Source organism: Brassica napus (assembly GCF_020379485.1).
Source record: "Brassica napus cultivar Da-Ae chromosome A5 unlocalized genomic scaffold, Da-Ae chrA05_Random_2, whole genome shotgun sequence".
NCBI classification, from domain to species: domain Eukaryota; kingdom Viridiplantae; phylum Streptophyta; class Magnoliopsida; order Brassicales; family Brassicaceae; genus Brassica; species Brassica napus.
In genome coordinates, this window is record NW_026014014.1 from 31,450 (window position 1) to 43,399 (window position 11,950).

Genomic DNA, 11,950 nt, shown 5'->3' on the forward strand with positions numbered 1-11,950 from the left:
TATGCTAAATATAGGTCTTCGAGGGATAATTCATAATTAATAACAGATATTGTTACAAATTATTATAAAATCCACAACTCATATAATTAGCTCATTTCAATTATTTTAACAAACTATTATTTGTTTGTTTTAGACCATAATTAATAAAAAGAGGTATGAAAAATAATTAAGAGTAAGTGCATAATAATAATTCATAAATAGTATATAAAAATATTTTCTAAAATAAAAACAAATGTTAAATAAATATTTAACTAAAACAAACTCTTCCGCGCGAAGCGTGGAACAACCACTAGTATATTAAGAAGGGTTTATTGCATTGAAGACACCAATACCAACGTGATGGTCCAAGTATACAATGCTTGGAACCTTGAAAGTATACAATGCTTGGAATCTAAAAACAAAAACAATGATCCAATATATCAACTTAAAAATACAATGATCTAATACATCTAAACTATTAAAACTGAAGTACAAATAAATCTTAACCCTAAGTTTTCCTCAATAATTACCATCCAATGCCATTGACTTTATAAATAGCAATTTTCATAAAAATTGTTATGAAATTGTCTAATATTTAGCTACCTAACAAATTTAAAAGATATGCAATCATTCATTTATTTAAAAAATAAAAATCAAAAAGTCAATTTTACAATCCATAAAAAAATATAAAATAGATTAAATGATCAGATTAATTTATTGGTTTATTAAAAATTAAATTAATCAAAATCGTTTAAAATTTTCAAAATAATAAAACTAACTCAGTTATATTTAATTAATTAGCATTTTCTAATTTAATTAGTACAATAATATATGTATTTAATTTTTGAACGTTTATAAAAATTAAAAACAAATACCCGTGCGGAGGCACGAATCAAGATCTAGTTTAAGTTAAAAACAATGATAGAATACTTAAAAAAAAACAATTAAGTCATACCTTTGTCCATGAATATGTAGTGGAAAGCAAATTAGGAGTAACTCTTACTCCATTGTAACCCTCAACTTTGAATTTAATAGGCCATGTGTTCTTTTTACATTGAAATCATTGTATTTAAAATTAGTTAAGATGTGAATCATCTTTATCTTTCAAATACATATTGTTGAAATAAGTCATATGCCAATTGACATTCTTACTGTTTGCGCAAATTTTATTCATCATAAAATCATATATACGTAATTTTGGTTATGTTTGATTTGAATGTTTTTCCATTTTTATTTTCAATTTTTACTAGGAAGGTATCTTTTAAGATTTTTCTAAAAAATTATGACGGTTATCCGAAGCTAATCCGACTTAACCAAATTTAAAATCTAAATATTCGATCCAATTAGTAACATCATCTCAACAATTTGATAATTGTTTATTGGAAATTGTTATTAGTATCTGTTTATTTATCCAATTAGTAACATCATCTCAACAATTTTCAATTAGTAACATCATCCCTTTTGAAAATTATTTATGCTTGATAAAAACAATTTGAAAATTGTAACATATTTCCAATAAGAACAAGAATTTATCTATACTATTAATTAAAAAATATTTTGTAAATAAATTTTAATTGTATGTGGCATATTAGGAATATTCTGTTGAAATTTTAAAATAATCTAATAGTCTAAAATTTCATTAAGATATTTTCGTCATTTATTTTTACACCAAAAATATGTAAATATTTATTTATTTTCTATAAACAAGAGGAATAATTAATTTAATAAAAAATTAAATTTTAATGTATATTTTTATCAAAACAAATTTATTCAAAATTTAGTTTATTTATTTATTTTATATTTACTTTTGAAATATGATTATAGTTGAGTATTATTTCACTTGAATTTGTACAATGAGTAAAATTAAAAATTCTATAGTACTTTTATATACACATTTCATAAAATGAATTAAATAATTACATCAAATAATTAATATATTTAACTAATTTAATATACCAATTATTTATAAATTATGATATTAAATTTAGGTAATAATTCTATATTTGTATTATATACAAATGTATATTTAAAATAAATAATTTAACTATTTTAAAATATAACACAATTATGAAAACATGAACTCATCAACTTTATTATATGAATATATTTTTAATAAAATATAATACTAAAACTAACTATTTTAAAGATAATAATATTTTTATTCCTAAATAAATATTTTATATTTTAATATTTAATATTAATTATATATTTTAGTTAATGTACATTTAAACATAAGTTATATACAAAACTTAAAACATAACTAGAGTTTATCCCGCACATCGTGCGGGTATATTTTCATTTTATAAATATTTAATTTTGATATTATTATAAAAATTTAAATATACAATTTATATCTTAGTATTATGTATTTTATCTCTTTAATTTTATTGTTTAGGTTTCTTATTACTCTATTAATATAGGAGTTTGTTTTATACATTTTACCTTTTTTATTACGTTTTCGAGTTTTCATAATTTTAAATAATCAAATAAAAAATATTTTTCAACATATGATTTTTGAAAATATATAGCTGTAGAAATAAAATTTTAACATATGTTAATAACTTCATTTGTATAAAAAAAAATCTGACATGATTAACAAATTTGAACCCGTTTTAGTGGTAGATGATAATTTATTTAAATGAAAGCATTATATTACTTAATTACGAAATTAATTAATGCAATATCTAATAAAAATTTATAAAAATTTAGTAGGATTTTGTTAGATTTTTCTCAACAGATTTTGTTATAACTGAAAATAAAATTTAAATCTATAGTTAAAATTAATTTATTATTAATATTCCTATTAATTATTATATCATATTATGTGATTAATGAAATGGTCCTAGTAGACTTTTAAATAGTAGATAAAAATGGTACTTCTCTTTTAATAGAGAAGATAATAACAATTATAATTTTGATAATAATTTTGTGTCAATCAAAAATAATCTTGTGCTTTTAAAAGGCTTTTTAAATTCGCTTATAAAGATAAAAGAATGATAGAATATACACGTTTCAAAGACATATATAATCCAAGCTATATCACATACAGAATACATAGCAAACACTTTTGTAATAACAAATTATGGAGAAGTGTCGGTTAGTCTCCATCATCTTGTTCGTCCACACAATAATTTTATCGATAAGCTCAATCAACTGCACAGAGAATAATGGCAAACTCGTCACAAACCAAGCTGCTTTGTTCGTGTTCGGAGATTCTCTGTTCGATCCAGGAAACAACAACTACATCAATACTACCAACCGAGCCATACGGTCAAACCTTTTTCAAGTTTCCCACCGGAAGAGTCTCCGATGGACGTTTGATTCCCGACTTCATCGGTAAGAATCATATCTTTAATAAAAAACTAATTAAACCTCACTTTTTTATTCAACTAACTGGTCTCTAACGTGACAGCTGAGAAGGCGTGGTTACCGTTGATCCCACCAAATCTACAACCAAGAAACAGTAACAGTCAGTTTACCTATGGAGTTAGTTTTGCTTCTGCAGGTGCCGGAGCTTTGGTGGAATCCTTTTCCGGACAGGTAAATTTCATCATCATTTCTTTTTTACTCTTCCATCTCTTCAATCTATAACAAAATTATTTTTCTTCAAAAAAACAAAATTATTTTTCTTCAAAAAAACAAAATTATTTTTCTTCAAAAAAACAATATTATTTTTTTTTTCTTCAGAAAAACAATATTATTTTTTTTGTAATAAAAACAATATTATTACATAACTGATGTCGGTCTGTTATATCGGTTAATCCAAGTCGGTACGTTAGGTTTTAGTTTAAATTTTTTTTGATAAGTAGTCTTAGTTAATTTGCCTTTTCAATTTTTACCAAACTGAACTAAAGTTTTTGATATTTTGGTTAATAATATTAATTATTATAAGTTGATATTAGTTCGGTTAATTCAAATTAAAATTTTCATATAAATTGGTTTAGTCTGAAACAAAAAAAATAAGAAAAATAGGAAACAAGATAATCGAACCAACTGATAACGAAATTAATTTTAGTAATGTGTCGATCGGTTCAAAACTTATAACCGAACAAGAACCAAAAACAAAACATTTTTTGGCTCTGTTAAATCGGCACCCTAACCGATAGTTAGTTATACTACATATTTAAAAAAAAAATATTACATAACTATTGATTTAGTTTTTTTTGTAACTTGATAACTAATGATATAGTTGTTTGGCTAATGTACTCTCTCTCTTTTAAAGGTGATTGATTTGGGAACGCAGTTAAAAAGCTTCAAAACCGTTAAAAGGAGGGTGCGATCTGCATTAGGAGAAGCTGAGACCAAAAGGATTTTCTCAAGAGCTGTTTATCTTTTTAATATCGGAGGCAACGACTTATTTTATGCCTTATTTCAAACCTCTTCACTTGTGAACCTCAATGCCAAACAGAAACTAGTTGATTTGATTATTGGTAATACAACATCCGTGGTTGAGGTAAACCTAAAATCGAAAACTGATCTCAAGTTTATTATTTTTGGTCTAGAAAATGAGATATATATTGTTCTCAGGAAGTGTATAAAATGGGAGGGAGGAAGTTTGGATTCTTGAATGTGGGAGCCTACGATTGTGCACCAGCCGCATCGATCTTAGACACAGCAAACATAGGATCTTGTAACAAACCAGTCACTGAGCTGATAGATTTGCACAACAAGAAGTTTCCAGATGGTTTAAGGCGGCTACAACGTGAACTATCCGGATTCAAATATGCCCTTCACGACTATCGCACTTCCTTATTGGATAGAATCAACAATCCTTCTAAATACGGTAACTAGAACAACCTGGTTATTACATATATGTAAGAGATTAAATCTTTAGTAGAATTGTAAAAGTTCTGTTTGTTTGTTTTGAAGGGTTTAAGGAAGGGAACAAAGCATGTTGTGGAAGCGGACCATTGAGAGGAATGCCTACTTGTGGAATCAACCAAACGGGACTAAGTTACGAGCTATGCGAAGACGTTACCAATTATTTGTTTTTCGATTCAGCTCACTTGACAGAGAAGGCTCATCGTCAATTCGCAGAGCTGATTTGGAGTGGTCCGCCTAATGTTACTGGGCCTTATAATCTCAAAGCTTTATTTGAACTTAATTAGAATCACCAATGTATATGAAAATAAAGATGATAATACTATATATCTTGTCTAAGCTTTTTATTTTTAAATAAAAAGGTTTCTATTGAAATGCTAGAAGATAGTGCATGCATGAAGGCTGAAGCTATTTTTGGTTCACTGATCACGAGTTTGTTAATCATTTCATCAAAATCATGTAAAATACTTTTTTTAGTGACTTCGATTAATATTGTTAAATTATCATTAAAAATCAAATGTTTCTAAAAATACAATACTTAAATTTTAGATTGTCAAACTATTTTGAGTTAAAAATTATCTTTTTTAATTTTATTACTATTCAAAATTTATGGTATTGCATATTATATATTTTCACGCAATATTATATCTATGAATTCATGGGCAGACACCTATAATTATAAAGAACATAGCATATACATGTTTTCTTAATATATGTAAAAAATACCAAAGTAACACTATTTATCATACCGAGAGAATATTTTTTTGTGCACTATCATACGGAGAGAATATATATTATTACGCAAATACTAAATGAGCCGGATTTATTGGCACACAACTTTTATTTTTTTTCTAAATTGTATATACCATTAAATTTTTTTTTGTTGATATTGTGATACATAGCGGACGGGCTACAATACTGTCTGATCCGAATTCGGAATGTCTTCTCACTAATACAAGGGGTGGACTGATATATTTATACACCAAATCCCAAGAGATTATCACTATACTACCACTTGGTTACCATTAAAATTAAGTGTTAGCTTTACAACGTTTCTAAAGATTGGTCTCGTAGCTAAAACTATAAAGTGGAAGTAACATTTTAGTTTAGTAACATTGATATCAATTACTAGTGAAAAAGGATTTGAAAATGAGAGCAGGAACAGCTGAAACCGTGATAGACTTTCGAATCAATCCAATACAGAATATGAATTGCAAAGATCAATCTTTTATTATAGATGAAATGAAAACATCGCAAACTAAAACATCATTATATGATTGTGATACGGATATAAATTAACTCGTGGCCCTTGTGAAAACCAGATTGACCACAAGATTTTGATTTGCACTGACTCAGTAGGACTCGTAACCATGGCTAGATGACCTAGACTCCCTGGCCTGGACAGTGGCTGACGTTGTAGGCACCCAAACCTCAGTCATAGGTTCATCGACTGGGTAAACTACGAGCTCACGGACGTTCATTGGCTGGATCACATTTTTGTCGGCTCCAATAAGAAGATGAGCAAACATCTCTTGTGCCTTCTCGGTATTGTGACGCCCATCAAAGAATAAGTAAGATCGTTGGTACTCGCATAGCCTCACATGCACGTTAGGTAGACCGCAACCATAAGCATCGTGTGTCCCAATTCCGCAGCACGATGAGTTCGTCATGAAAAACCCTAGTAATAACCAATTGTAACGGTTTTATATATGAGTATTCACATAATATCAAAGCTTGAAATTAAGTTGTAATTAACCAACTCACGGTAGCTTGAGGGTTTCTGCGTCCTACGAATAATGGCATCATAGAAATCGAAGACGGTGAACTGGAAACCAGGAGTGGTTCTAGCCATTTCGTTCAACATCGGTCCGATTTTCTCATTATGTTGTTTAGCCAAATCGTTGAGAGGTTCATGGCATTTTTCCATCCCGGTGTTGTATTCTTGTCTGACGATTGGTAAGCAACCCAATGGTGCTAGGGTTTGGATCACGAACTTACTAGCTCCTGATGAATACAGCAAGCTGATATCGTTCTTTAACTTGTTGGTCACGGAAGTTACAAAAGCTTGTTGGGCAGATGCATCGGCGTTAGGGTTGTTCTTGGAGAAATTCAAGTAATCATTTGCACCAATGTATATCAAAAACGCGGACTTTTTGATGAAGTCATCATTCCAGTTTGCTTTCATTTGATTGAATTTCCTCACTTGTTGACTCAAAGTCAACTAAATCAGAAAGAAAAAAAAAATCTATATTATTATTGCTGTTAAAACAAAAAAGATTATTGATTTTAAGCAAGTCTTTATATGTGATGATGAATAAAACAAGACGGCTTTTAATAATGGGGGTAAGAAGACTGATGTAAGAATATATCTCGAATGATCTTGTAAAAGATATCAATTCAATGTGAGTTAATAGACATATAATATGTAAGATATTATATGGACTTACAGATTCCACCGGAGCTCCAAGAAGAGTAGCATCAGCGACGGCAAAACTAGCTCCACGTGAGACATTGACGTTCGGTACAAGTGCTGGTGGGATCTCGATCGGAATCCCCATGAATTTTGCTGTGTTTTTAAAGATTTTTCATATATTTCTGGTTAATTATTTTTTGGTTGAGTAACTAATATAGCAACACTATTTGATTAATAATTACTTCCTCAGTTCCAGAATGATTGATGTTTTAGAAAAAGATAAAAATTCTAACAGATTGATATTTTACCTTTTCATTATATGTAATAATGGTAAATTATAAATTTCAAAGACATTAATTATATTTACTGATCTTTGATTGATTAAAAATTATACTTCATCCGTTTCACAAAAATAGACTTTTTAGTATTTTCACACATATTAAAAAAATACATTAAACTACCATAATAAATGTATCGTTTTTTGTAATTATCAATTTTCAATAACTTTTAACCAATAGTAATTCAATAAACTCAATTAATTTCTTGAAGTTTACAATTTTTCATAGAAAACACAAAAATACATCTTTCTGAAACAAACTTTTTTCTAAAAAATCTATCATTAAAGAACGGAGAGAGTAGCAAATAGGTAAACAAGGAAAATAATGCATTTGTCAAAATTTTACGTGTTTTTTAATAAGCGTGAAAACTCTAGCTATAATACACATTATTTTGAACGGAATAAGTATTAATCTATACTATTAAAAGGGAAGGAGTCTAAAAAAATCTACCTATGAAAAGTTGTTGGACCCTTTTATTAAACTTAACTATTTTATTGGTCTTACCTTATATTTCTCTAACTATACAATAATCAATTATCTTACATTTATTTAACTATAAAACAATCAATGTTCTTAATTATTACTCAACTTAACTAAAATATCATTCTCATGAATCTATAAGCAAAAAGTGACTGATGAATTTAAATACCAAAACTATATTGTTCCTTGGTGCCACCAACTTTACAGCATTTCATTCAATCATTTTTTTTATCAAAGGCTTCACTCTATCATTTTTTTTGAATAAGATGACCTTTCTGAAATATTTATCTACAAACCTTATACATCGTAGCTTTTCCTTGACTAACACTTCTAATATATTTATCTACAAAGCTTACACATCATATTCTAAATATATTGTTAGAACATTTTTGTTAAAAAAATATTATAGATGCGATTTTGAAAATTTATATTATGAAAAGAAAATCATTTTAAAAATCTATTATAAAAAAGTTGTTGCAACTATATATAACTCTTTATATTTTTATCCTACCATTTACTACTATAACTATAAATAATTTAAATATTTTAAATAAATCTTATTATTATTTCTCATTCTTTTCCAATAATTTTTCTCCTTACATAAATATATTATGCTCAATGATGGATATATAATATTTAGATATCAATTATTAAAACGAAAGCATATATCATACAACATATTATAAAATGTCATCTAATATTATATAATTCTAAATATTTACAAAATCAAATTTGATAAAAACACTTCACCAAATTATTTTTTAAAATAAAATTATTTATATTTACGTTTAATTATTTTTTATAAAAAATATCTATAATAAAAATTGTTATTCAATATAATTTTTTTTTAAAAAGTCCTGAAAATATATACTATTAAATTAGCTTAAAATCTGCCAATTAAGTCTTAAGTCTTACTAATTGAACAAAATAAATAAGTAGAATAGGAATTGGCATTCGAGTCTTCGGATCGGATAAGAGTCGGGTTTTTTTCTGGTCGGGTCCGTTAAATCCTAAATATTATAACTCAACTAAATATCTGAAAATTTTCTATCTGAGTTTGGGTCAATTCCTTCCAAGGTTGGGTTGGTTTGGGTCCATAATTCAAATACTTACAAAAATACATGTAAATTTTGGGTACATAGCAGGTCCGGGTCGATTCTGGTTTAGAACCCAAAAGACTCGAAGTACTCGAAATCCCAGAAAAATCCAAAACTCGAAAAATATAAAAAATACCCGATAATATTCAAATAGCCGAAAAGACCCGAAAATTTTACCCGAAAAACCGAAAATACCCAAAGTTTAATCCAGATACCCAAAATATTATATTTTAAGAAATTTTAAAATTTACCTAAAAACTAAAATTATAACCGAAAACCAGAACATGAAACTTAAGAGGATATAGTAATATCGAAAACATAGTTGAAATATCCAAAAATACCTAATATGCACATAACATTTCGGGCACTTAGAGTATCGATAGGGTCTCGAGTAGGATGTGGACTTGAACCAAGAACGTGGATCCAATAAATACCGAACATGTATTTATCTATGGATCCAAATCAAGTCTGTATTTTCTGGTCGGTTTTTGGATCCAGATAAATGTCCAAATTTAAGAGAGAGTTGCGTAAAAACATACATATAAATTATAAAATATTAAATAATCTAATTCATAAATTGCATAATTTAAAACAAATACTCTACTTTGTTATAATACAATTTACTAACAATACTTTCAAAATATTAATTCATATCAAATTTTGTTTATAATCTACAGAAAACCCGCGCTTTCGAAGCGCGGGTCAAAATCTAGTTAACGTATTAAATGGTGCATCTACTCTTTGTGTACGAGTTTCGAAGATAACTGGCGAAAAAATGTTACCTAGAAAGATGGAAAGATGTATGGGTATTCGTACCAGAAACTTTTAGTCATTCAAAAAAATGGTACCTAAGAAGTCTGGAGCGATGAAACCGTCGGAGAATTTGCCGTTGGGATCATCTCGAGATTTTCCGTACGGCCAGAAACTCTGTGCAACGTTAGTTTTGGTGAGAGTCTGTTTGTTCCCAGCGTCAAAGTTGGAGTCACCGAACGTGAACAAGGCGGCACCCGAGTTTCTTTGTCCGGCGACAGTGACCGGGTTGTGCATCAGTGTCAGTACTAAAAGTAGCCCTAGAACACTCACTAAATTACAGTTGCTCGCCATGGAGGAAGAGAGATAGAGAGAGATGAAGATTGCTTTGTGCTTAAGTTCGTGGACCGGTTCACTGTATTTATATTGCAAATTTAGTTTTTAACAAGTTTCAATATATATACTATTAAACCTAGCGTGTCGCGCGAGGTTAATTTTCTAATACAACTACGTACGCACTAATGAAAGTGAATTGAGTAAACCGTTTATTGATTAATCATATAATTCAAAAGTAACTTCTCACGATGTATTTGGCTTTAATACTGTTTTAGTAAGAAAATCTATTTATTGTCACCCGGATCAGGAATCCAGGATCGTGCATATTAGAGGCCAAATAAACTTTCAAAAAATGAGAACCTTTAACCCACGTGAAACAAAATAAGACATCTCAAATGTTAAGCAAGAAAAAAAGAGACACGCAGAAATAAGTAAGTGAACAAATATAATCTATAGTGGTAGCGGCCACGACGATGACAATAGAGATTTGAGATCTTGCTCGAGATGACAACGTTCGAATAAAGACGATACCGTTCCACAGTATTTTAAATACAAAAAAAGATATGCTGGGCATTTTATCAGATACCCGAACCAGTATCCGAACCCGATCCGAAAAAACCGAACCAAAATAGCAATATACCCGAACATGTATTAAATTATGAGAGATTGAATATCCGAATCCGAACGAGTAATATCCGAACCAGAGGCGGACGGAGGTAAGAAAAGGGTGTGGCATGAGCCCCACTCTAATTTTTTTTTAAAGTGTTTTGGTACAAAATTTGTTAAATATCTTTAATCTAATTTGTTATTGCATTATGTGCCCCACACTTTTACTTTAGATATCCTTATACTAACTATTTATAACATTTTGTGCCCCATGTTTTCTAAACTTCTGGGTTGCCTCTGATCCGAACCCGAATGGATATCCGAAGACAACTGTACATATGTATACTTAATTCTATATTTTTAAGTTACTTCTCTTATTTTATTCAAAATATTTATATTAATGATGCACATTGCTCAAAATCTGACAATATACATATAATTATAGACAAAATCATAGCAAAAACGAGTTTGTCCTAGCTGCTTTTTTTCCAAGCACGACTATCGAGGTTACTCGTTCTCCACTTTTCTCTGGCACCGGAAGAGCTCGTGCTCACCGGCGTCGGGACCTATTGTCACATTTTCGATTTATCTTCTTCAGTCTCGTGTTTTATCTCCTTTTTCTTCTGCTGTCTGTGTTCCGTTCTTCTTGGAGGCGTGACTCCATGGTGTCTCGACGGAGCTGCAGTCGGATAGAGTATCCCTCGAGACTCTTCATCCTGTTTCTGAACTCATTGAATTCTTCAATCACCTCCGTTCTCTGTTTCCTGGTTTCAAATCCCGCTGCAAGCTTTTCAGGAAAGAATCACATTTCTTCGCCGCTCATGACGGAGACGGTCTGTTCTGTCAATTTCGCTGCTCTCTTTGTCACCACCGGATCTGCTCAATCTGAGTGCATGCTCACTGGATCTACTCGGCTATCCACCGCCACTAAGCCTCCGCTTCCTCGGTTTAGCGTTTCTCCTCTGGTTCGTGTCAAACCCTAACGAGGAGACCTCTCTTCACCGCGACAATTTGTGTCTTCTTCAGACGAAAGGCCAGAACAGAAGCCTCACCGTCGCACCAGCGAACCCTCACCAACTGGACTATGCAGCTCCGCCGCCGTTTCTGAGCTTAATCCCAACAGATCTTTT

The 11,950-nt window shown here is 29.8% G+C and overlaps 1 protein-coding gene and 1 pseudogene across 1 annotated transcript; one reads left to right on the plus strand and one right to left on the minus strand.

Moving 5' to 3' along the window:
• Positions 1–3,023: 3,023 nt before the first annotated feature.
• Positions 3,024–5,180, plus strand: LOC125594237 (annotated as a pseudogene).
• An 827-nt stretch (positions 5,181–6,007) lies between these two features.
• LOC125594238 (inactive GDSL esterase/lipase-like protein 23) lies at positions 6,008–10,300 on the minus strand. Its single transcript, XM_048770515.1, has 4 exons — positions 9,977–10,300; positions 7,248–7,366; positions 6,565–7,021; positions 6,008–6,478 (listed from the first exon to the last, which is right to left on the minus strand). The coding sequence occupies exons 1-4, from the start codon at positions 10,230–10,232 to the stop codon at positions 6,153–6,155; spliced, it is 1,158 nt and encodes a 385-aa protein (XP_048626472.1). The 5' UTR covers positions 10,233–10,300; the 3' UTR covers positions 6,008–6,152.
• Positions 10,301–11,950: the final 1,650 nt, after the last annotated feature.

Bases quoted from the DNA above. Each gene is read 5' to 3' on its own strand.
- LOC125594238 (XM_048770515.1), bottom strand. From the start codon at position 10,232: ATGGCGAGCAACTGTAATTTAGTGAGTGTTCTAGGGCTACTTTTAGTA. The intron at 7,367-9,976 runs GTACCATTTTTT...TTAAAAACACAG, and splicing joins CATCGCTCCAGACTTCTTAG to CAAAATTCATGGGGATTCCG. The intron at 6,479-6,564 runs GTGAGTTGGTTA...GGTTATTACTAG, and splicing joins GCAGAAACCCTCAAGCTACC to GGTTTTTCATGACGAACTCA.